Source organism: Crocuta crocuta, unplaced genomic scaffold (genome assembly GCF_008692635.1).
Source record: "Crocuta crocuta isolate KB4526 unplaced genomic scaffold, BGI_CrCroc_1.0 scaffold233, whole genome shotgun sequence".
Taxonomy (NCBI): domain Eukaryota; kingdom Metazoa; phylum Chordata; class Mammalia; order Carnivora; family Hyaenidae; genus Crocuta; species Crocuta crocuta.
The window spans coordinates 96,839-121,362 of record NW_027529526.1 but is presented as its reverse complement, the minus strand read 5'-3'; the positions used below and the strand labels follow the sequence as shown (position 1 = coordinate 121,362).

The window sequence follows — 24,524 nt, the reverse complement described above, 5'->3', positions numbered from 1 at the left end:
CCACATATTATCTAGGAGCCACGTTGAGCTCTGACCTCCAAATAGTATTATGTAAAATGGGCATTTGTGAGGCCGAAGATATCTAATTGTGGGCAATTGCAAAGAGAAAATGGTTTCACTCACTTTCTAAACCCCGCCTCGGGCACTTTGGAAGATTTATAAGTCTATCTCTTCCAAACCGTGAATAGAATTATAATTAGAAAGCTGAGGACTTCTATTTTCACTGCAGAATTTTGGAAAGTATAATAATCTATAAGAGGAGAGTTGGTAAACTTTTTCTGTAAAGGGTTAGCTAGTTAATTTTAGGCTTTGCAGGCCAAGGGGCAGAATAGAAAATATTATTTATATACTTTTTCATCACTTAAAATACAGCCATTGAAAAATGTAGAAATCGTTCTTAGCTCACAGGCCATAGGAAAAGAAGGAGTGAGCCAGATTTAGTTCATGGGCCCTAATGTGTCAATCCCTGATTTGGAAGAAGTTGGAAAGACAGTCATATTAAGTAATATTTATTGACTATTTGCTATGTGTTAGTTACAGTGCTTAAATGTTTTATATTCCCTGTCACTTTAATCCTCACAACAGTACTGTGAGCTGGGGCTGATTTATTAGCCCACTTCCCAGATGAGAAGACTGATTTCCGGGCATGTTCTGTGACTTTCCCCAAGACCATGAATGGCAGAACTGGGATTCAAGCTCAAATCCTGAAAGCTGCATCATAAGTGATGCAGTTGGAGACGGGAGGACTGGAAAGAGAAGATATAAAAAAGGAATGACTAAAGGAGAGAAGGAGTTTGGGAATGGAGAGATCAGGGAGAACAGTGGGCAAATGGAGGAGAGGGATGTGTGTTCAGATGGTAACTTGGCAGAGAAATGTGCATAGAGCTTATATTATAGTACCTTTTGGAGCGGGAAGGTCGGAGCAAGAGCAAAGCCCCTTAACTCCCTCTTTTGGTTATAGTTGATTGTTTTCCTTGGAAGTCTGTGGTATTTTGAGTCCTGGGTTCCCATGGTGTGTGCCAGGAGCCATGCCAGGCCCACCTTACATTACATGATCTCCTTAAAGGTTTTCAGATCATAGAGGCTGCTCAGAATCACACTGCAAGCCCAAGATGGGCCAGGAGAATTCTCATCAAATAATTCTTGAAGGATTCTCACAGATCTTTCTCTCTTGCCTGTGCCAAGGTCTGAACAGGAAGGTCTTCTTTCTGAGCCTCGTGCTAGCCTTGTCTCCTTTTTATTTACTCTTAAGCTGAGGATGCAGGCCGTTGGGGTCGCATCTTCATGTAGGAGTTTCCTTTAAGACTTCCCAAAATGGGCAGGCCCTGTTCCATAACTCCTCCCCGCTGCATCCTGTGCAGCTATCAAGGTGGGAGCTTGGCGGCTCATTGACCATTCTCCAGTTGCTGATTCCCCATAAGTAAAATGGTGACAATTATTTCTGATTTTCTAAAGATCCCATGAGTCCAGGCAAGTGAGATTTGGAGGCTTGGTTTTATGTATAGGCATTCAGTAAATAATTCATTTTGTATTGTTAAACCTAGAAAGAAATAGGCAGCCACGAGGGGAAGATGGTCCCCAAAGCAAATGTACACCTTGCGCCATGGCTTAGCGTCACAAAGCCTGGCAAAAGCCACAAGTAGCTGTCGGGTCCTGGTCTAGAGGTGGGTGCCAGGAGGTCTGGGAAAACAGCAGAAAGTCCTAGTGGAAGCCATGGAATCCTACCAGAGAGGAAGCCCAGTGCACAAGCAGGACAGGGGGTGGTAGCCATAATCACAGCAGACAGACACAGGCACCAGATCAGCCCAGGGGTCTGCCCAGTGGTCTGCCCTGGAGGACCTGCTATTTCCTTTTCTCTTTTCAGGGGTGGGGGGCAGTGCTTGAGAATGACCCCACCGTTGCTGAATACGGGCCACATCATGGGAGCAGCTTGTATGCGCTTTCAGGTGACAAGTCAGGGTACAGAAGAGCCCTCTTGAAAAATCCTGGCATTCTGGCAAAATTAACCCTTTTTAAGGTAGAGAAGGTGCAGGGAAGCCGTCTTCTGTCATTTTCCCTAAGCCATTCACAAGAGACCACAGTTCCTGGCTTCCTCTGGAGCTACCCCATTGCTGGACCTGGCATATTGTGACAGGGTGAGGACCTGGCTTGCTCTTGCATCCCACCTCGCCTGGAATCGCCTTCAGCCTACAAGCTCAGGAAGAAGAGATACTGGTGACTGGGAATTTCTTGATTACTTCTGTTTAAATCTTTGACAAATCTATTTATGCAAACCAAGCAGCGCTTGGAATGGCATTTCAGCTTGTAACATATTTAATTTTGAGGCTTTGATTGTTTTGAGAAGCTCAATAGTGATTTTTTTTCCAGTGAAGCTTGAAGGCTTAATACAATAAAATATTTTTTCCCTTCCATATAGCAATTGCCAAATAAATAGTATTTCAAAGAAAAAACTGTGCAACGAATGTACTCAGATCCATTCACTGACCTCTTATGTGAAAAAAGTCCCTGACGTCTGTCTGTGAATGTGTAGAGTTAAGAATAAATGATTCTGTCCATGTTGCTTAGATAAATGTATGAACATAGGTAAGAATGAATACAGATGTAGATGTGCTACTGGATCTATTTTGGATCTGTAGGCATTCTTGGAGAAAATGGCAGGTAGTGTAGAAATAGCTTTTGAAAATGAATTTGTGTAAATTCAGCATGCTAATACCAGTGACAGAAATTGTAATTCACTTCTTGATTCAGAGCTGTTTTTCTCCTTTATTCCAGTATTTAGCAGGGGTGGGGGAAAGGAAAGTAAAGTTATATGAAATGCCTTTGAAAAATTAGCTTTTTGCCTTAATATGTCTTTGCTTTTGTGTCTGTCTCCTGCACTCTTCTTATTACAGAGATTAGGGCTTTTCAGTATTGTCAGAAAAGTCTAAATGTATTAAAAAATAAAAAAAAAACAGAGGTCAGAAGGGAAACGTCCACCCTGAGAATAGTTTCCATTATATTAAAACTGAGGTTTTCTTGGTACTGAGTTTTGTAGGTGAGCACAGCTAAGTTTTGTTGCATAGTATGGGAAATTGGTAATACTGCCTTTAGGCAAATTCCTGGGTGTTCGGGAAACTTGGGCCATCACAGAAATGCCTTTTGGGTTATTTAGTCTTTAAAAAGTTTCTTGGAGTGATACAGGCAATAGATTATTGAAGATTTTTGGAAGTAAGGCTCATTTCTTCTCACAGATAAGTCATTCTCAGCCACTTTTAGTAAGGATGCAGGTCTAGTTGAACTCTTTTTCAACCCAGAGTCATCCATCAATCAATTACGGGGGGCATAGAAATTAAGTAAAGGTACTGTGTGATAAGTTGCCACTTCTTATTATCTCTCACCTATATGTTGTTTTACTCACTTGACCTCACCTTTTTAAGAAACTCTAAGAAGTGTATTTAATGTGTTTCCTAAAGAATTCCCAAAGAGCTTAATTATGATAGATTGTAGAAACTCGGGTTGTAGATTTAAATGTATTCTGAGTTTTTCAAAGATTGTGTGTCCTGGAGGGATCATAGGAAGCTAATATTACAGGCATAGTTAACTCTGTTTCTTCAGGGATGATTTTGGTGCATGTGAATTGTCTAGCATCCTATTTGCTTTTCTCCTGCCCATTGGTACTGCCTATAAAAGGCAGATGAGGAACCAGTTTTCTTGAGAGTTTCTAACATTTTGGAGGAGGAGAATGAAATAAATGACGAAAACCAAGTTTGGAATTGCATTTAGATTCCGCTTGTAGAGAGTAGAGCTCAGTAGTGCTGGTAGGAGTAAATGAGAGGAGCTTGTATGGAATGGAATCATAGTTAATATAGAAAGATGTTGGGAGTCATCATTACCAAGGTTCAACCATGATATCTAAAATACTGGCTTGAAATGGTCTTACTTGGATCAGAGATAGGCATGATCTCCTAATGGGGAAAGTACCCAAGACATGGGGGCATAAGTGTGGTTGAGAAGGAAAAGAGAAACTACTTGAATTTTTAGGAAGTGGTGTTTGTTTTGCAATCCAGGCATTCTCTAAAGAACAGGGGAAAATGGTAGTATTGCTCCCGGTTTGAGTTACACTTGAGTTACACACTTGAGATTATACCAAAGTTTAATTTTTTTCGTACTGTATGTCTGAAGGCACCTGGTGTGGGCTGCATGGGAAGTGATCAGGAGAGAGGATCATACCCTTCTCATGATGGGCTCTTCAATGAACCTGGTGGTGCTGCATGTGGCCCAGAGCAGGTTTGGAGACTGGATAGCCTCACACGTTTGAAGGGAGTAGATTGCTTAGGACAAGTCACAAAGCAAAACCAGGTCAAACAGAAAAAGCGAGGAGACATTTCACAGCTCGTACCAAGAAAGGATGTTTCAAGCATCCAGAGCTAACCAGAAAAGGGTTTTGAAAGATGACGCCCTGCCACTGTGGGTGTGCATAGAGAGACTGGTGAGTCACTGCAAGGGGTTACTTGTCACCACATTCAAGCTTGAAAACTGTTTTCAGCTCAGAGATGCTAAGATTCTGTGATTGTTAGTAATAGTTGGGTGACCTAGGAAAATGGACAGCTTTTCTGCAGAATCCCAATCTCACCTGGGAGTTCAGTTGCCTGTCTTCACCTTGGAACACCAAAGTGCATTCCTTGGGTATTCATTCTGGAGGATCCTGGCCTGGAGAGAAGCTAGATCCTTGTATGAAGTTCTCTTTTCCTGGCCCCAACTCCCAGTAATTTTTCATAAGAAAGGAAGCAGTGATTTCCCAGCCTAAAAACTCTGGCACTCTAGTATGTGAACAAAGAGAAACTGATGGGAGATACATGTAAGTGCATCGAAGTTTCTGATTAGATCTCCTGTAAACATTATAATGAGTCCTTGAGACTACATTCAGTATGAGTGCTTCTGTGTGGGCTCGAGCTGAAAGCACACATGTTTATGTACACCCGTGAGGTCCCTGAGATACAGTTTAATGTCTAATTTGGTGCTCGTCAGACCATAGGAGCCAATATGTCTTCAATTTAGAATGATTCCACCTCATGTTTAAAAAAAAAAAACTGGCTAAGCGGAAGTCAGCTGCTCTGAGCTTTTCTTTCTCCTGCTTGGCTTGTTTTTTTCTTTTTCCTATTAGCTTTGTTAGGACCATACAACCGAATTAAGGAAATTATACCAAGTAACTCTTCTTTGCAGTTAAATTACGCAGAGACGAGACTTAGTCAATTGGAAAACTGTCATTGTGAGAAGACCTGTCAAGTGAGTGGACTTCTCTATAGAGACCAAGACTCCTGGGTTGATGGCGATCACTGCAGGAACTGTACATGCAAAGTAAGCCTCTTTGTAAATATCTACTGCTTTAAGGGGGCAGTGAAAACACTAGTGATTGTATAATCTGGTCTTGTAACATACAATGCCAGCTCTGAGAAATATGTATGCTCTTTTTTCTAAGCTTCTGCTTAGCAATCTGAGCAGTTATGAACGGAACCTGGAAAAGCGTCATGTCCTATATAAATACTTGGAAATCAAAGTGTGCTTCTATTTGACAACACAGTCTAATACGATGTATTGTTGTTATTAACGAACTTACTGGGTGGAGTTTGAGGCTTAGAGTATCAAAGGGAGGACGGGACTCTGATTTTCAAGCCAACCTAGCCGTTAGCCTCATTCACAACTTTTCTGTGCTAGAAAAAAATTGACGAGGAGGGTACAATTAGTTTCTGGATGTTTTTATTCTATTTTACAAGGTGTCCTTCATCTGTTTCAGAGACTTGTGAGACTGCCCTGACTTTCAGGGTATCTGTCACTTGTATACTCCATCTGTTTCAGAGAATTCATGAGTACCCCCCAAATTCGTATGTAAACTCTGTGCAGTTGAAATTATTTGATAAATATCTGAAGAATGCCATTGTTTGGGAAAATACATAATGGATTGTTAAAACCTCAACAATGATTGACAGGGTCTGCAAAAGGTGTTGTTTATGTTCTTATAAAAATAGGCTTTTGTTTTCTGCCTAATCTGCTTAGCCCACATGGGCAGGTGGAATGAAGCCAGTGATGTATATCAGAAAAGTAATTGAGGTGGCACAGATTCATTTGGGCTGGAGAAAATACTTCATTTGTGATCCTGGAGTAGACCAGGAATTCCTCACACTGCTTCCTTTTCCCTGATGAGGTTTCTGGGATGAGATGTGACCTGCTTCTGCAAAGGGAACTTTGAAAGGGCACTTCTGAGATTCCTTTCCTTGTCCTTCCTTCCTCAGAGTGGTGCTGTCGAATGTCGAAGGATGTCCTGTCCCCCTGTCAGTTGCTCCCCAGACTCCCTCCCTGTGCACATTGCCGGCCAGTGTTGTAAGGTCTGCCGACGTAAGTACTGATTGAGGGTCTGAGTGGTCCTCTGTGCTTTGAGATTTTTTCCCCCCCTTAATTTTCAGGCCCCTGCTGATGAACACTGATCAGATGAAGTCCCCAAAATTGAATTACATGTGTGACCAGAGGAGCTTCTATGTTTTAATCACCTGTGATGTGCAGATACTTTACATAGGCTTTTTTTCTTTTTTACTCCTCATATCAACTCTAATTACTATTCCTCCCATTCTCTGTGGAAGGAACTGGTGTTTGAAGGGACTAAGTTTAAGTACTTGTCCAGGGTCAAACAACTGGTAATTGGCTGTGTTAATCTATAAAGTTACAACTCCAAAGCTTCACACCCTTTGGTCTCTCTCATTTTTTTTTTTTTAATTTTTGAAAATTTTATTTATATTTGAAAGAGAGACAGAGCATGAGTGGGGGAGGGGCAGAGAGAGAGGGAGACACAGAATTCAAAACAGGCTCCAGTCTCTGAGCTGTTAGCATAGAGCCTGACACAGGGCTTGAGCCTATGATATGTGAGATCATGACTTCAGCTAAGTCAGATGCTTAACCAACTGAACCACACAGGTGCCCCTGGTCTCTCTTAGTCTGAATGATGAAGTTCAGGGCCAGATTCTATATTTAGGCTTTCTGAGGTCTTGGCCAGATTTCCTGTTACTAAAAGGCCTTTGTTAGGAATTTTGGGATCGACTTCAGTTAAAATATTGAAATAGAGTTCTTCAAAGTTGATTTGTCCAAGTTCATAGGATTTAAAAAATCTTAGCTTTCCCAAAGGTCACTTATTTCAGATGAAATAGTGAAATGAGCCTGGAGACCAGCAGCAAAAGTAGGATCTGTCATGTAGAATGCTTGGTATGTGCCAGTTCCTTTGTAGATGCTTCCATTCTATTAGCTTATTGACTCCTTACTGCAGTCTTTTTGAGTGAGAAACATTATCCCTGTTTTACAGGAAGCTTAGGGAAGTTAACTTACCAAGGTTGGAAGCTTGGTAAGTGACAGAGGTGAAATATGAAACTACTAGTGCCTGAGTAAAGGCCCATTTTCTTTTCATCAAACCATAGGGGCTTCTGTAGCAAGAATTTAGATTAGAAATGTGGCCTCCTATGGATAACATTCAAGGTAGTTCCTCTACAGAAAATACCAGTATCATGGGTCTTCAAAACACAGCGGTCTCGCTTTTTGCCAAGAACAGCCTGCTTCCTAATAGGACAGTGGAGGTGGGGAGAGTTGGTTTGGTTACACCAGCCCATACCTTTCCTGCACTTTTTCATAAGGGACTTTGGAATATTCTTCCTCTTCGGCACAGTACGCCTGTGACTCTGGAGAGTGGTACTTGGAGTTGATCTAAAAAGAGAAACTTTCTTCTTTGTTTCAAACACTTGTGGGGGTCCCATCCGGCAGTTCTGGTAGCTTAAGTGCTGAGATGTTGAGATGATACTTTGATCCCATGATGGAAAGACCGTTAGGTATAGATTTTTTTTTTCAATCTTGATATTCTTTATAACAGTCAGCAGAGGATGAGGTTGAAAAACTACTGGGAATTTATTTAAAAAAATAGAACATTCTTTTAGTTGATGATTTTGAGTTTTTTGGATACATCTATGAATACATTCTCTTGGAAATTGTTTGCACATGGGAGTCGATGAGTCCTTCGACTGTTTGGTGTTTTAACCTTTTGATTTTCTAATTATAAAAGCAATGTGTTTATTGTGTAACATTTGAAATTCCAGAGAAGAGTAAAAATGATGGAGAAATCTCATAATACCACTGTTTGGAAATAGCCATTCTTGAAATTTCAGTGGATTTCATTTTTTTCATCCTGTCTCACTTGTGGTTGAGATCTTACTGTGCAGATAATATTTATCCTACTTCATTGCCTTACTCTTATCACTTAAGTGTATCCCTGTGCTTTAAAGAACACTGTATAAACTTGATTTTAGTTCGCTTCATGGTGTTCCACTGTTGGGCTGCTGCTTGCACAGCGTATTTAACCATTCCCCCAATCATTGGATATCTGGATTTCCCACTTTTCACTGTTATCAATTACTCTCCAATATGTGTTCTGTATAGAAAACACATTTTTGTATTTTATATTAAGATACAGTTCTCCAGAGTAGAATCAGTGGGCCCAATCACTGCCATTTTCATATATGTAGTATATATATCACATTATCCCCTCAGTAGAAGCATGGGGGGTTCACTTTTCTTGATTCCAATTTATTTGAGAGTTTTAAATTTTGAAAAATATTATAGAAAGTTACCCAACTTTACCAACATGCTGACATGTGGGCTAACTAAAACAGAAGTGGGTTTTTTTTGTTTTTTTGTTTTTGTTTTTGTTTGGAATTCATAGCAATTTAGCTAGATAGTACTAATTTTTTCAGCATCAGTTTAACAAAAGGATAATACAAATCATGAGCACTAGTTAAAAAAAAAGAAATGACACAAAGGACCTCTCGTAATGAAAAGGTTAAGAATCTCTGATATAGAGAGTTTTCATTCCTTCATAGTTTAAAAAATATTTTTTAAATGTTTATTTTTTACTGAGAGAGGGAGAGAGAGAGAGAGACACAGAGAAAGAGAGAGAGAGAGAGAGAGAGAGAGAGAGAGACACCCTAGAGTGGAGGAGGGGTAGAGAGGGAGACACAAAATCTGAAACAGGATCTGGGCTTTGAGCTGTCAGCACAGAGCTTAACCTGGGACTTCATCTTGGGAATGGTGAGATCATGACCTAGCTTGAAGTCAGATGCTTAACCAACTGAGCCACCCAGGTGCCCCATTTCTCCATATGTTTTAGTTGAAACACACATTGTGCAATTCCTGAGTGCCGGTGCCTGAAGCAGTGGTAGTGGAGCCCTCTCTGCCTCATGTGGCCAGGGCACTGTTAGAACACAGAATGATGGCTTGTGGGACAGTGCTGGGGGGGGACTCGGGCCAGTGGGAATAGGCCCAGGCTATTCCCTGGAGGAGGTAGAACCAAGCTAAACCTTTTTAGACTTCTAGCTAATGACTGTGGTGGGTTGAGCAGTAGGGTGGAGCAGAGCAGAATAAGGATTGACCAAACAGAGTGCCAACACTAGTCAACAGAATTTCTAGAAGTTTCACATACCTGCATATGAGAAAAAGGATGGAGAATATTTACTTTGGTTGTCCCTTTCAGATACAATTTCCTAAGCTACTCTCTGGGTTTGCGTGGAGCAGTGTTCTGGAAACTCTGAGGAAAGGTAGGAATGTGGCTCAGACAACAGAAGCTGAATACATAAAAGCAAATAGTTTTGTCAGTTGACTTACTAAGTGTTCGTGCGGTTGTCATGGCCTCAGGAGCTGCGGTGCTGATGGATGGAACATCTGCTTGGAAATAGGGTTTCAGTGTTTAGGTCTCAGTTCATTGCTTGAAAAAAGTGTTTCGTCTTTCCATTTTGACCAAGAGGCTCAGACACTCCTGCTTTCTTCAAGAGCAAGGTAGCTTTCACAGTGGAGGTTTGGGTCCCGATGCTGTGCTGTTCTCTTTTGGAGGCTGCAGGAAAGACTCAGGAGAGCCTTGTAGATGCCTCGGTTGTGGATGTGCTGGTCCAGGAAATGGTGCAGGAGCTCATTCTTGGGGCCCCACTCTGACTTACCAAGTTAGTCTCCAAACATTGGTGTCCTGCAGGCTGTTCTTTTGGTAGATGGTTTGGAGAAGTGTCCTACAGGAGAGAGGAAGGATGATGGAGAGGGAGTCTGTTTGATAACAGGGTTTCCATAAGTGACAAGTAGAAATAAAGCTGCAAGGCTGAGTTGAGGATTGGTGAAGACAATCGTATTCCATTGAATTCATGCAGTCATTCTTACTGAGGTTCCCTTCCCAATGCTGTCCTTACCTCCGGGGGTAACAGTGGGCCTATGGGGGTCATTTGTTCTGTGTCAGGCAGTATATTGAGCCCTTCTAATGACTCAAAGTCACAGTCCCCACAATTATCCTCATTTTATAGATGAGTTGAGGCACAGAGGAGTAACTTGTCCAAGGTCTCTCAGCCTTGGAGCCAAAGTAAAACCGAAGTGGTCTCCGGCTCCAGAGCTGATGGATGCTCTTAACCCATCTCTTCTCCACTTGTGTCCAGGGAAATGTAGGTGCCATGTCATTATGACGGAGTATTGTGTAACATGCACACTGTGCAAGAAGCAGAGGTGGCACAGAGAGGGGAGCTATGACTCCATCAGAAATGTGTGTGTGTCAGAAAACCTTCACAGGGTAAGTAACAGCTGAGGAGGGTCTTATCAAATGGGAGTTTGTTCTGTAGACAGAAGGGTGAGAACACACCTAACAAAGAGAACCGTGTGTGCACACTCAAGGAAGCAGACGTTGCATTGGTTTCTGTAGTCGAAAGCAAGGTTTGAAGGCAAGGTTGCAGCACAATCAAAGTGATTTACAAAGGCCTCCACATCAGGAGAGCTGGAAGCAGGGCGTCTGGGCAAGGGATCCACGCATATTCCAGGTAGAGTTGATGAGACCAATAGGCAGGCACTGCCTGGGGGGATGAAAAGGAAGAGATGCATGTAAGTGGTGGCCAAAAGACTGGGGACACAGTAGGTACTCCATAACTTTGTTTTATTCATTTTTTTCCTATGAGAGCAATGAATCAGGGACAGAGCGTCTGTAAGGGGGCGGTTGCCAGGTTTTGAACAAGAGCCCATAGGAGGCTCATAGTGTGAATAACAGAACTAAAGCAGGTGGAAGGAGTAGTTCAGCGAGTGATACATTCTGTTTTGGGCATTTGTGAGTGGGAGATGCCTGGGGGACAGCCCGTGTGATGTGGGCATCTTGCTCAGAGAGGTGGTATCTGAAGCCAGGTCTGCGAATGAACTCAGTGAGGCAGGAAGGATTCTTGGGGATTCAGCCTTTCAGCCTGGTATTCAGCCAGTCTCCTGTAAAGTGCAATACAGAATGCTGATGTTGGTATTCGAACCCACGGACTGCCAAGGGGCGGCTGGAGTGTGTGCAGGGTACAAATACCTACATAAAGACAGAGCAACCTAATTCAATATCGGAGAGGGGTGCCAAGGCCCACCTGTCCATTGTTTATTCAGTGTGCACCCAAATGGCAAAAGCATCCAGTCATCGCACTGGAGAAATGAGGTTCAAATTTGAAGGGCCCAGCTTCTGCAGGTGCAAAAAGATACTATTGAATAACTGTTTCTCTCAGTTCCCAGTACATTTGTTTCTGACATCACAGAGAAGTGTGCGTTTGTGCCAGGTTTCAATTTCATGGTCATACACTGTGAAATATCGTAGTTTGCATGTCCCCGGTGTGATATGAAGGACTTCAGGCATCCATTTAGATTTTTACTCATACCAAAAGCTGTTGGAACAGAGTCCCAAATACCCCAGCCAAAGGCACCGGAGCCTGACTCACCTTCTGCCTGAATTTCCTCAGACATCAAAACTAAGCCCTTCGGCTATAGATCAAGAGGTTGGATAATGAGGATTGATGTCAGGTGTATGGAGGGCAGTGACAGAGAAGGACGGGTACTGTCGGAGAAATGGGGGTAGGTGTTGGAAGGCAGGGGGGATTCTTGTGACCTCCTGTGGTGATCCCGAAAGCTGTCCTAAGATAATTTCCCCGACAGTTGATGCTGTAATCCTACACACATCCTGACCAGTGCCAGAGCTGCAAATGGCTGAGGCTTGCAGCATCACGTTGATATCGTTCGTAGCCCCGAAAGCGCCCTGCTGTGCGAGGACATAAAGTTTAGTGGACGTTTAATGTTTACACGGGACTGGTGAATTTGAGGGATGGATATGTCTCTGTGTGTGGCATGACTGTAAACAGTAACATACTCCTATCTCCAGACAGACGCAGCCCAGAACTCCTGCCAGAGGAGAGGAATCAGGCAAATTTCTTAAAGAGCAAGTGTGCTCCCATCATTGTGTGGGGGGCAAGGGGCAACATGAGGAAGAAAAGTCCATTTCTTTGCTCCCCAGCCTGGGCCAAGAGGCAGATGGCAGATCTGACAGTAGTGCATTTAGCAGAACTGTCACTCTGAAATGAGTCCTGTTGCCAGGCCAGCAGCAGCTGCGTGTGGGAGTGGGGGAGCTAACTGGACAGGAATTCCAGGCGTTTGGTGGGTGTCTGGTCTCCCTATGCAGGTATTTGGGGGAATCCACGTCATCGTTGGGACCAGTGAGTCATGGTCACCTGATTGATGAGGAAAATTGAGGCGTAAAAGATGGTTGTGGATAACTTTTTCTCTTTGAAGGAAGGGAAGAGAGGCTGATCTAGAAAACTCTCTATTTTTTGTTTTTGTTCTGGAACAAAAGCAGAGCTTTTGTATCTGCTTTTAATGTATGGAAGGGCATTGAATAGCAGAAAGGATTCTTATTTGGGCATCAGAAATGCTGACTGGTTTTCGCTATCAATTATAGGCACGTTAATTCTAAAATTATTTGTTGTTATTAACAATAAGCCCAGAGTGGCTCTGAGCTTGAGGCTGGAGATAAAATGATGAAATAGACATAGGCCATCATGGAGGTTTTAGCTAGCAGGAGATGTGTGTAATGAATTGGGCAACTAAGAGAAAATGCGAGGTGTGCTCTGGTGGAGCTGGGTCCAGAGAACAACACAAGTGCAAAGTGAGGGCAGTTCACTAGTGTTGGAAGTCAAGGACAGCTTTGTGATGGAAGTCAGGCCCATGTTACAACTGATGGGTATAGAGGATGGGGGTTTGCCGGGGGAGGTGGATGAGGCTGCCTATTCCTGGAGAATAGTTATGTGCAGAAGCAAAGGAAAAGTACGGCTGGGGCATATGTGGAGGTTGAATGTTTAAGAGAGTGAGTAAATGCAGAGAAATTGATGAGCTGTGGAGCTTGAGAAATAAGGAAGAGCTATGTGAATGGCTTTGTTTGCTGAATTAAGGAGTTTGGACTGTATTTTGAGGGCATTTCGTGACCCATAGTGGTTTTTAAAGCACAACCTCATATTTGCAGTTAACAAAATATTTGCAATTAAGAGAGGTTAGAAGGATCCCCAGGCAGTAGGGGGTGAGAGCTGGGGTAGATAATAGTGCCATTCACAAAAAGGAGATACTAGACTAGAACAGTTTCAAGGTAGGTGTGGCTTGTTGAAGGTCAGGTTCCAATAGGAAGCAGACTCTGATATGGAGAATGCATGTCCTTTATTAGGAACTTCTGTCACGATCTGTTCGGGGGTAGGAGTGAGATAGTGAAGGAACCAGAATTTGCCAGAATGACCTTTCAGAGAGATTTCTAGTTGGGGCCAGGGGCCAGAACTTTGTCCTGCCTTCAACCACGCATTGTATGTGGGCTGCCCTAGGAAGAACATTTGACTTAAGATAAGGTGGCTCCTTTCAACCAAGGGCAAGTTGTGGATCACTACTTAGTTGAGCTCTTGGTCATCAATTGCCCCAGCAGCTGCAGGAATGAGTCCTTTGGCTATCAAGGAATGAGGGGTATCTAGGTAGCATATCACAGCATCCACTACAGGATCATGATGATAAGTATAACCAAATCTCTGGGCTTTCCTCTTCCTGTGGCTAATAAGAGGAATTGACAAATTGATTGCAAAGGTGTGTATATACTGGAACATTCCATGAGAGTTGGCAGATTGTAGAACTAAGAAACTACCAAATTGAGTTAACCTGTTTTTAACAGATGCAACAATGGAGACTATGAGAGGTGAAGTGGGTTTTTTTGTTTTGTTTTGTTTTTGTTTTTTGTTTTTTAAACAGTGAGTAGTAGAGAAGTCTTAGAGTGCATGTTTTCACTTACGCCTCTCCTGAGGACTAGGGTAGAAGGATCCTCCTCTGCGCAGGAGGAGGGAGTCACCCGGCCTTTGCTTTCCTGTTCCTGGAAAAGTTTGATGTGGCTTGAGAACTGGGTGGAGACACATTAGGGTCAGATCAAAGTAACATATTCTGCACTCGCTTAAAGGTGGGTCAGCAAGTTGAGTTGAGGACTGAGTCCCAGGGGAATCTAAAGTGAATGGTGGGAGTTTTATTTATGCTTTTAACTTTACTACAGAGCCTGTCTGTATTCCATGCCCTCCCTAGTGGCCTATAAAGCTCACCTTTCCAAAGGCAGTCTCTCTAGTGCATTGATAAGTACTTTACTGTTAGGCTTGTATTTCTCAGTGGTTTCTGAACTTCATAGGAACATAGAGTGTGAGGACATGCATTTCCCATGATCACAATGTGATCACATGGTGGCTGAGGTTCTGATGAATGGAGCATGAGACTCCTTTTACCCACTAGTTTATGGCTGGAGCGTATGAATTAAATCTGCTTTTGTCCTCCATGGTGATATGACAGCCACTCATATTGTATATCCTTAGTTTGATGGACTTACAGCAAATGTAATGAAGATGGCCATCTGATGGGGACTCAGTAGTTGTCCTCTCAGTCTTCTCATGACTTATTCCAGAGAAACAGATTCCTATTCCTATTGCTTAGAATCAGAAAATCTGTGTTCTGTGGAATCTATTGACGTTGGGTGGCTCCTCTGAGGTCAATTTGTTGCATAGCCTGACTGATCCATTTTTCTGTTTTGGTTACAGCAAAATGTATCTATGGAGGAAAAGTCCTTGCAGAAGGCCAGCGGATTTTAACTAAGAGCTGCCGTGAATGCCGAGTAAGTTTCCATTTTATGATCCCCATCCCTTGGGAGGAATTAACAGATCTATAGATTGGCTTAGATAGGGATCTGAAGTGGAACATGTTAGCTTGAGTGGGTCTCTGAGTGGTGGGCTGCTGTCTGGGATGGGAAGGTCCCACCCACTATCATTGTGGGGCTGCATGATCAGCTGTGGATCAGATGGCCTTGGGAAAAACTATGGAAGGAGGTGAGAAGGCAAAGGGAGTTAACAACTACTATGAGTCAGGGAGGTTGGCAGGTGGCCCTGGGAAAGGGTTTTGGATTGATTTTGGGGAAATCAATTCAGCCAGTTTGTGATGCTGGCTCTGGATGACGCCATCTCTACTCCACAGTGTCTTATATATTGTGAGAAAATTCTTGTCTCCTGCCGGCCCCATCCATCTATTTCTTGAAGTAAGAAATGTAGAAGTATAGATCTCCAATAATCATTCAGCTAACATACCTCGATCTGCTGCTACATATTAGCCTGGTACCAGATTCTGGGTATATAACAGTGAACACAACAAAGTCCCCGTTTTTATAGAACTGCAGTATAGCGGGGGAGACAGATGATAAGGAAATAAAGAAATACACAGTGTAGTGCCAAATCACTGAGAAACTAGAGAGCTTTTGGATAGGTATGGGTCGTCTGGGAGGGCCTTTCTGTAGAGGTAGTATTTGAACAAAGTGTGGGAGCCAACCTAGGAATGTAAGAGTAAGAGATGGAGGGAAGGACGGCACACAGTGCAAGGTGGTACATCACAGAGCAGCCACAGTCCAAGGTGGCTGCCCAGCTGTTTCTATGGGGCATCTCCAGAGAGGCTGTAACTGCATTATTTCATTTGCTTTTCATCACATACCTGGGGAAAAGAAAGGAATCTGTTTTATAAAGACTGATGAGAATGAGGCATTTAGAGACCTGGAGAGGCTCTCAAGGAGCTTGAATCCATTTTTTTATGGGGGCCTTGGTTGGAGGTGGGTGGACGAAAGGCCCTTTTCTGTCTCTCAGGGGCTAGACTCTACCCCCGGGGGTTAATGCCCTCAGATTTTCCTATTGTACTTCCCATTCCCGCTTTCTTGGCTGCCACTGGGAATGCCAGAGATTCTATGGCTCCAAATGGTCTGCTGGGTACGTAGGTGTGGTGGTCTTTCTGCATCGTGGACACTGTGCACAGAGGCTCCTTAGTCTGTGGCAGAGGCAAGGATGGTGTGGCAGCCAGGGTTGGGTGGTCTTTCGGTCAGTAAGGCAAGCTGCCAGACCTGGGCCTGGGGGAGTCGGTGGGGTGTTCTCCAACCTGGGCTGGCACGTCACCACATAGGATGTTGGGGGGATTGAGATAAAGCACGTGAAGAACTTGGTAGAGTGCTTGGCACAAAGTAAGTTCTCAGTAAATGTGAGCTTTTCTTATACCACATGAACATACATGTTCTCTTTGAATATAAGATAGATGTCCTTTTTCTGTAAATTGTGTATGTATATATATATATATATATATTTTTTTTTTTTTGAGAGACAGTGGGTGAGCAGGAGAGGGGCAGAGAGAGAGGAGGAGAGAGAATCTTAAGCAGTCTCCATACTCAGTGCGGAGCCTGACATGAGCTCAATCCCATGACCCTGGAATCATGACCTGAGCCAAAATCAAGAGTCAGATGCCCAGCCACCTGAACCCCCGAAGGAGCCCTGATTCTTTCACTTTTAGGAGAGGGAAAATGTTGATTTGGATTCTAAAACCTTTTTGAGAGGCAGCAAGGATGATCAAAGCGAATTTTGCCCACTCTACTGATGATCCCAGTATCTTTTTTTTAATTTTTCAAAAAATACTTATTTTTGAAAGAGAGAGAAAGAGAGACAGATGGAGTGTGAGTGGGAGAGGGTCAGAGAGAGACAGACACAGAATCTGAAACAGGCTCCAGGCTCTGAGTTGTCAGCCCAGAGCCTCATGCAGGGCTTGAACCCACAGACTGGACTGTGAGATCATGACCTGAGCTGAAGTTGGATGCCTAACTGACTGAGCCCCCAGGTACCCCCCCCCCCCCCCCAGTTTCTGTTTTGTGGTTTGCCACTTTACATATAAAGGTAGCAATGCCCTTTACATTTTATGTAGAAACAGTAGGTGACTCTGGCAAGGGTCCTGGTTATGACTCCATCTTCTGTCAGAGGATCAAGGCAGAGAACATTGGAGACCTCTGGATGATATGGATATGGACTGAAATGCCAGCTATTGGAACCGCACGTAGCACTGCTAATAGCACAGTGTAGATGCTCTACCTGCTTGGGTTCTTCTTTTACTGCTTTTGTTGGGGTTAGATTTTTACAGTTTAGAAAAGTTGGGGCAGACAGGTTATTCCCTTTCTACACATAGTATGTGGGCGCATATATGCGTATATATGTGTGTGTGAACAATTTCATCTTTTAGAAAGTCATTAATTTCTCTTTACAGTTATTTACTAAATGATCACTTTGTGTATGGCAAAGGGTCATTGACAGTAATTAACATTTCTTGAGCATTTAATATTTTCTAGACACTATTTTTAAAGCATTTTAAACATACTATCTTCTATAAAACTCATAATCACCCCTGTTAGGTGCTATGATTATTCCCATTTTGCAGATGAGAAAATTGAGGCATAGAAGATCAGTCACACAGGTAGTAAGTGAGCGGGCTGGGATTTAACCTGTGTTGTCCAGGGGCGCCTGGGTGGCTTAGTCGGTTAAGCGTCCGACTTTCGCTTAGGTCATGGTCTCGTGGTTCGTGGGTTCGAGCCCCGCGTTGGGCTCTATGCTGACTGCCAGCTCAGAGGCTGGAGCCTGTTTCAGTCTGTGACTCCCTCTTTCTCTGACCCTCCCCTGCTCACGCTCTCTCTCTCTCTCCTAGAAATAAAATAAAAAAAAAAAAAAAAAAGCCTGTGTTGTCCAGCTTTACAGGTTCCTGTTTTGGCCTCTCTACTGCTACTCCTGATGGTGTAAGACTTATTTGGAAATCATTCTCATTTCTGAATTTTTAGAAGGGTAGATTCAGAAGTATTGAATGATCACTGTCTAGTCTTTGTGAGAATGCCAGGTTGGTGAGGCTGTGGCTCATTGATTCTCTTGATAAATGGGTAGTTTTTATAATAGTTCATAGAATAGCCTTGGGACACATTTAATGGAGACTGTCAGCAGGTAGAGGAGGTGATGGGCATAGAATGCCAAGACTTGGAGTCCGTCCCAGGTCGCCTTTCTTCAGATTTAAACCCTCATGCCCAGTGGCGCCTCTTGGATGTGGAGTTAACTTTCTCTTAGGCATCTACACCGGTAGTATATAAGTACTCTCCTTGGGAGAAATAAGCAAATAATTAAATAATTCTCGGTCTTCTCTGGTTTAAATGCAGATCCCCATTTGACAAAAGGCTGCCCAGAGATCCATTCATTTTCATTTTCCTAGGATCATTTTAAAACTTTAGCAACACCAATTAGATAAGAAATAAACACTTGTTTCCAATATTTTCACCAAGTGTTTTCAGAAGTTAACATACTTTTTTTGGTTTAAAGATGAATAACCTTTTCCAGGAGTCTTGCTCACTTTGTCCAATTATTGCTGCCCTGCAACATTTCTTGAGGCCAGCAACAATTTTGACTTAACGATGTGAGTTTTTATGTTGTTAGAAATTCAGGCTGAAGCACAGTGATTAGCAAAGAACTTGAAAGTGTTTATATTTGACCAATGACTTAGAGACTATCACTCTAAATGAGAAAGAATGGAAGAATTGTGTTTTTCCACCAACACAGAGTTCTAGGGGTCATAAAATAACATGGTATAATCAGGAGGGTTTAAAAATACTAATTATCAGATACTTCTTACTAGAAGTAGTTTTAAAATTAATGTTAAAAAAGGTTTTGTGCCTAATTAGGTGGCTGGACTAAATGGACGTGGTGGCACTATGATACTGTGATCACAGTTCATACTGTTTTCAAAATCAAGTGAAGGGGTTTGTCTCTGTTTAAACATTTTGAATTATGAGCGTGCTCATTAAATATGTTAAAGGTTGATTAGAATTGTCTGATTTAATCGAGGGAGGCCCTTTTTATGGGGAAAAAAAGCTTTTGTGAGTGATTATATTTTTAAAAAGTCTTCATAGCATTTTAAATATTTTTTTTTACAAATGTAAATACACACTCTAGATACAAAATTTTGAAGATAGAGGAAAATTACAAGGATGAAAAAGGAAATTGTCTCAGAATCTTCCCATCTAGACATAATTGTTTTCTAACAGTTGCCTTTTTGACAGCAAGAATGAAATTTGTCTTCCTGTCTTACTTTGGGTTCCCTTGAAAGCAGACCCTGAACTAAGGATTTCAGAACAAGTGACTGATGAAGACAGGGCTCTCAGAAGCAACTAGTAAGGGTGTGGAGGATGCAGAATGGGGAAAGGCAAGGAACTGAGCAAAGGTGGGATTTGTGGTGAGGGCCTCACGTACTCTGGTTCCAGGAGGGGTGCTGGAGCATAAATTAGACCTCACTACTATCTCCCCTTGCGGTAAAGAGCCTCCCGTGGCTGTCATTTCCTAGCTTTGGGCTATGGTGGTGGGGAAGTGCAACTTGTGGGTAACTCTCCCTACTCTCTGCATGGCAAAATGGCTCTAGGGCCCAAGGGGTACTATCTGAGGGTGGCAAGGTTGAGCCATTAGCAGCGAAGAATTCAGATGGTGGGGATAGGCACACAGAATTCATAAAAGGGATTCAGCAGTNTGGCAAAATGGCTCTAGGGCCCAAGGGGTACTATCTGAGGGTGGCAAGGTTGAGCCATTAGCGAAGAATTCAGACGGTGGGGATAGGCACACAGAATTCATAAAAGGGATTCAGCAGCGTCCATCACTACTATTATGCAAGGAGGCAGTAGATAATAAATACATTGGTATTTAGAGATAGAAGTAGAGGCCATTAACAGTAAGTAAGCATTTTGCTTTCCTGTGCATTAAAGCTTATGATGCTGATCATAAAGTTATTAATATGTATTGGTTCAATTCCCTGTTGCAGAAATTAAGGCACAGCTGTAGAAATTAAGGTACCTTGGCCTGGGACCAGTGCTCACTCTCGAGGTTAGGTGGCCCCCAATATGGCCTTGGTTGAGTGGTGAGAATGGAACGCAGATGTGAAGGAGACTGAAGGTGCATAGGCAGCAGGCTGTATTCTCAGGTCTTAAGGCCAGTTTTAAGATGGGAGAAAAGCAAGAGATACAGATATCTTGGGACAGATAAAAACAAAAAAAAGAAGGGCAAGGAGGATGAAAAGAAGATTCTGCAAGAAATATTAGAGGCATGAGGCTGAAAATCATGAGAAAAGAGGAAGATTGGGGCTGAAAATCATGAGAAGGGAGAGGAAGCCATGGAGCAAATTATCCAAATGATGAGTCATTAGGAATTAAATTTATATTTGCTGTTCAGAGTTTTATTTACATTCATAATTAGGAATAGATGTACTGGATGAAATGGGAGTGCCTGCCAAACCAGTGGATCACAGGGCCGCTGGAATGCTAGTGGCTTGGAAATGGAAACCTCCATATTGGCCCTATCCCTCTGGGCTGGCCAGCTCCATCCCAGCCCCCTATCTGTTTTGAGGAGTGTACCTTTTGGTCTTAAATGAGACTCCTGTTCTCAAGCTTGCTTCAGAGTTGACTTAAACAGCCTCTTAGGAAGAAGAGAGAGAAACTAAACATTTTATATAAAATAAAAGACTCTCAAACCCCTTTTTATAGTAATTAATGGACTAATATTTAGAGTTCAGAACACAACTAAATTCAGATGTTAGCAAAGACAACCTTTGGTGAAATGAAGTCCTAAAGATTCATCAGGTGAATATTTAAAAATTTATCATAAGTGATTTTATTTACAGATAGGGAGAAATCCAGTACTTCCCTAACCCTCCATTCAGTTCATTCGTACTTGGATACCTTGGCTCTTGTCTGTTTCCTCTGCGAGGAAAGTCTCTTCCTTATTTCTTTATTCAAATGTGGCATCTTCCTTTTAATTTCTTCCCACCTGAGCAGTATCATTCTCCCATGATACATTATCATACCCTTTGTAGGGCTTACTGTACTGCATTAAAGTTTCTAGTTAGACATCCCCCCTCCCGCCCCCTACCCCATCCTGCATTCAAACTAGGAACTCCTCAAGGGCAAGAAAGACGTCTTAAATGATCTTTGAGTTCATGGTTCGTGTGACCCAGGAACACTGAAACTAGCATACAGCAGCTCGTGAGAGCCCATTGTTCATAACTTCCCAACTCCGTGGTCAGTGATACCCTGTTGGTAATTCAAAATCGATTACTATCGGGGTATTTGTACCACAGAAATCAGCAAACCATACAAAATGAGGCTCCCCATTCATCAGCCAATTGTGAACTTCCCAGCAACACCACTGTTGAGTGACCTTCTGCTACATAGAAGATACTCAAAATTTGCCGAGGTTGAGGCTGTGTAGACCTAGAAAAAGATATGTGCCTTCTCTTCCAGAAGTGTCATCCTGGAAGTTCAATTTGCGGCTTTGTCATTATCGTGGAATTCCTGGGAGTACTATTAATTATTGAAACTTGTTATCACTGCAGGCTGTTAACGAGCATTTTGATATCTGTGTCATCAACTAAGAAATGTTATTTTTTTTTTGTTTCCTGATTATGTGGCTTCCAGAGTGGAGTTTTAGTAAAAATTACAGAAGCATGTCCTCCTTTGAACTGCTCTGAAAAGGACCACATTCTCCCAGAGAATCAGTGCTGCAGCGTCTGTCGAGGTGAGTGGGCTTGGTGGTGGGGCCCCACGCGGGATGGGATGAGGGCTTAGGATAGTGTGACGGTCGCAACATGGGTGCAAAACTTCTGCTCTGCTGTTTGGGAACATGCATGTCCTATTTACCTTTCTCAGCCACGGTCTGATCAGTTGTAAACCTGAGGGTAATAACAGTCGATTTCATAGGACTGCTGGGAGGTTAAATGCAAAAATGCCTAAGTACCTAGCATCCTGCCCAGCGTGTGATAAATGTTCAATAAGTGACAGTTGCTATAAAAAGAATGATAGTTCTTGTGATAATGGTTATCATAACCATTATCATTATTACATTTTTCTCATGAGTGGCATTGGTAAGCAGACTGTTCAGCCCTTTCCCATGGACCAATTCCTATATCTAGCAGACCAGAACTTCTGGTGGATCCATGTTTATAGGATTATGTGCAACTTTTTTACTCCATGCAAGGAAAAAAAGCTTTAGCTAAGTAACCCCTAATTGCTGATTCATTCTGGAGAAGCAATGGTTTTGCTTCCTTTTCCTGGAATTTTCTTTTTTCCCAAATTTTGTCTTTAAACCGTGGGTCAACTATCCCTTCCTCTCTGAAAGATCTCATCTGGCAGATTTACATGTTTTAGGAGAACCTAAAATTTATTCAAAATCTTACATGACATATCTAGTTAAACTCATATCTATTATCTGGAAACTATACCCACCACATATCTTTCTCCACATTCTCCAGTACCCATGGAATCGATCCTTTTTGGCTCCCTTTGAAGCTTCTACAGCATAGCAGTTTAGCTCAGGTTACCTTATATTTCACTTTTTTCTATTTTTTTCTCTAGCATAAGAGTTGGCACATATTTTATTCAGTGGGCCATGAAGTCAACATTTTAGGCTTTGTGGGCCAGAAGGTTTCTGTTGTAACTATTCAACTCAGCTGTTTTGCAAAAGTAAGACAGGCAATGGGTAGATATATGGGTGTGGCTATTCAAATACAATTTTATTTGTAAGAACAGGTAGCAACCTGTAATTTGTTGATCCTCTCCTCTAACATCTTCTGTTTATAGAAATGTTGTATATTTATGATGGAATGTTCAGCTTATGTGGAGCTTTCTTTGCTTGATCTTAAGAAACCTGTATTTTGGTAAAATTCCTAGGAAAACAGGATGTTGATAGCCAATAATGGCTTACCACACCATCAGAATATCTGCCTGATTTATCTGCCTTTGGCTATAAGCATATTTGTAGCAGGACACTTTATTTTTTATTTTTTAAAATTTTTAAATTTTTTTAAAAATTTATTTCTGAGAGAGACAGCGTGAGCAGGGGTTCGTCAGAGAGAGAGAGGGAGACACAGAATCTGAAACAGGCTCCAGGCTCTGAGCTGGCTGTCAGCACAGAGCCCGATGCAGGGCTCAAACCTGAGATCATGACCTGAGCCAAAGTCAGACACTTAACTGACAGAGCCACCCAGGCGCCCCATGCAGCAGGATGCTTTAGAAACACCTAAAGATTGACTGGAATTTTCAGAGGGATGCTTTTATCGGTAACTGATAGTGTTGTTAGGTAGGTCTTAGAATTTAATGCAATATCCATCACTTGCTATTTGTTGAGGTGCCAGGTAAGATTCAGTTTATGTAAATCCTTCCTGATTGATGGTTTCATTAGAGCAGAATCACTCATTATCCCCACAGAAATTCAAGAGGAATGTCATTGCTCTGACCCAATTTACGGAGGCATGCACACCTTTACCAGTGAAGATGCTGACAGGTGTTGACCTCTCATCAAAAAACACACTCATTCAGGGCCCCATTGCTGCAACCTGGTGGCTTTTACCAAACCTGACATGGCTTTCAGGGAAAAGTGGGCCGTAGGAGTAGAACTTCCTAGATTAGATCATAGCTAGGACCAATTTGTGAAATCAAGGCTTTTCTTCCTTCTGTGTGCTGCTTTCTCAGGCAGAAAGCTACCAGCTTTGTTGGGAGGGGGCTGCTGATGGTTCTTTTGGAGAGATCTGTGGCAGAGAGGGTTATTTATGCTCTTTGGCACCTCTGCGTTTTGACAGGAATGCGAGAATGTCTTCAGGAAAGATACGGTGGTGAAAGAGTTGAATGGACCCAGTTGGGTATATGGATTTTCTTAGGTTTCTCCTCTTTACTCCCACCTCACAGTTCAGACACTGGAATGAAGAAATCATTATTTTAGACAAAGGCCCTCTTCAGCACCATTTACTGTTCTTCCCAGCACCTCTGTTGACCCACAGTAGAGCAGAGCCCAGAACATCTCTACATGCTGGGGCTTGCTCTGCACAGCAGACAGTCAGAAAAGTGTATTTTTCTGTGCACTAGGTTATTCTCTTTATTATGAAAACACAAAATTTATATGATGGTTGACAAAAAGGCAACTCAGGTAAGCTCTAAGGTCTGTTGTCGCAAACTGTGCTCTCCATGAATTTTATTCCAGATCTCTTAATCCAGTTTTTTCCCAAAAGCATCTGTAGAAGTAGCATAATTGTCTTTCACGATATTGTGGGAAATATTTTTCTCCTTGGGTTTCTAGTTGCTTTTATTTTTACCTTTTCCTCAGTGTTCATGTTTTCCGTGTCTTGCAAGAAGAGGAGGGGTTGGTTCATTTCTGTTCCTGACAAGACTTGGAAAGCCCATTGGGCCTCTTCTAAGGCATGTTATTCAGTTCGTCTCCCTGCCCTCCCTGCATCCTTTCCCGTCTCTAAAACAGAAAGTAATGAAAAGGTGACAAACA

At 42.5% G+C, this 24,524-nt stretch overlaps 1 protein-coding gene across 1 annotated transcript in view; it reads left to right on the top strand.

Moving 5' to 3' along the window:
- LOC144229115 (protein kinase C-binding protein NELL1) overlaps positions 1–24,524 on the top strand; it is a gene marked incomplete at its 3' end in the record, with an annotated part of 230,315 nt that overhangs the window by 193,050 nt on the left and 12,741 nt on the right. The window contains exons 8-11 of the mRNA XM_077761072.1: positions 5,203–5,337; positions 6,270–6,372; positions 14,928–15,001; positions 21,671–21,770. Coding sequence (XP_077617198.1) covers positions 5,203–5,337; positions 6,270–6,372; positions 14,928–15,001; positions 21,671–21,770 — 412 coding nt within the window. The remainder of the gene's footprint in view (positions 1–5,202; positions 5,338–6,269; positions 6,373–14,927; positions 15,002–21,670; positions 21,771–24,524) is intronic.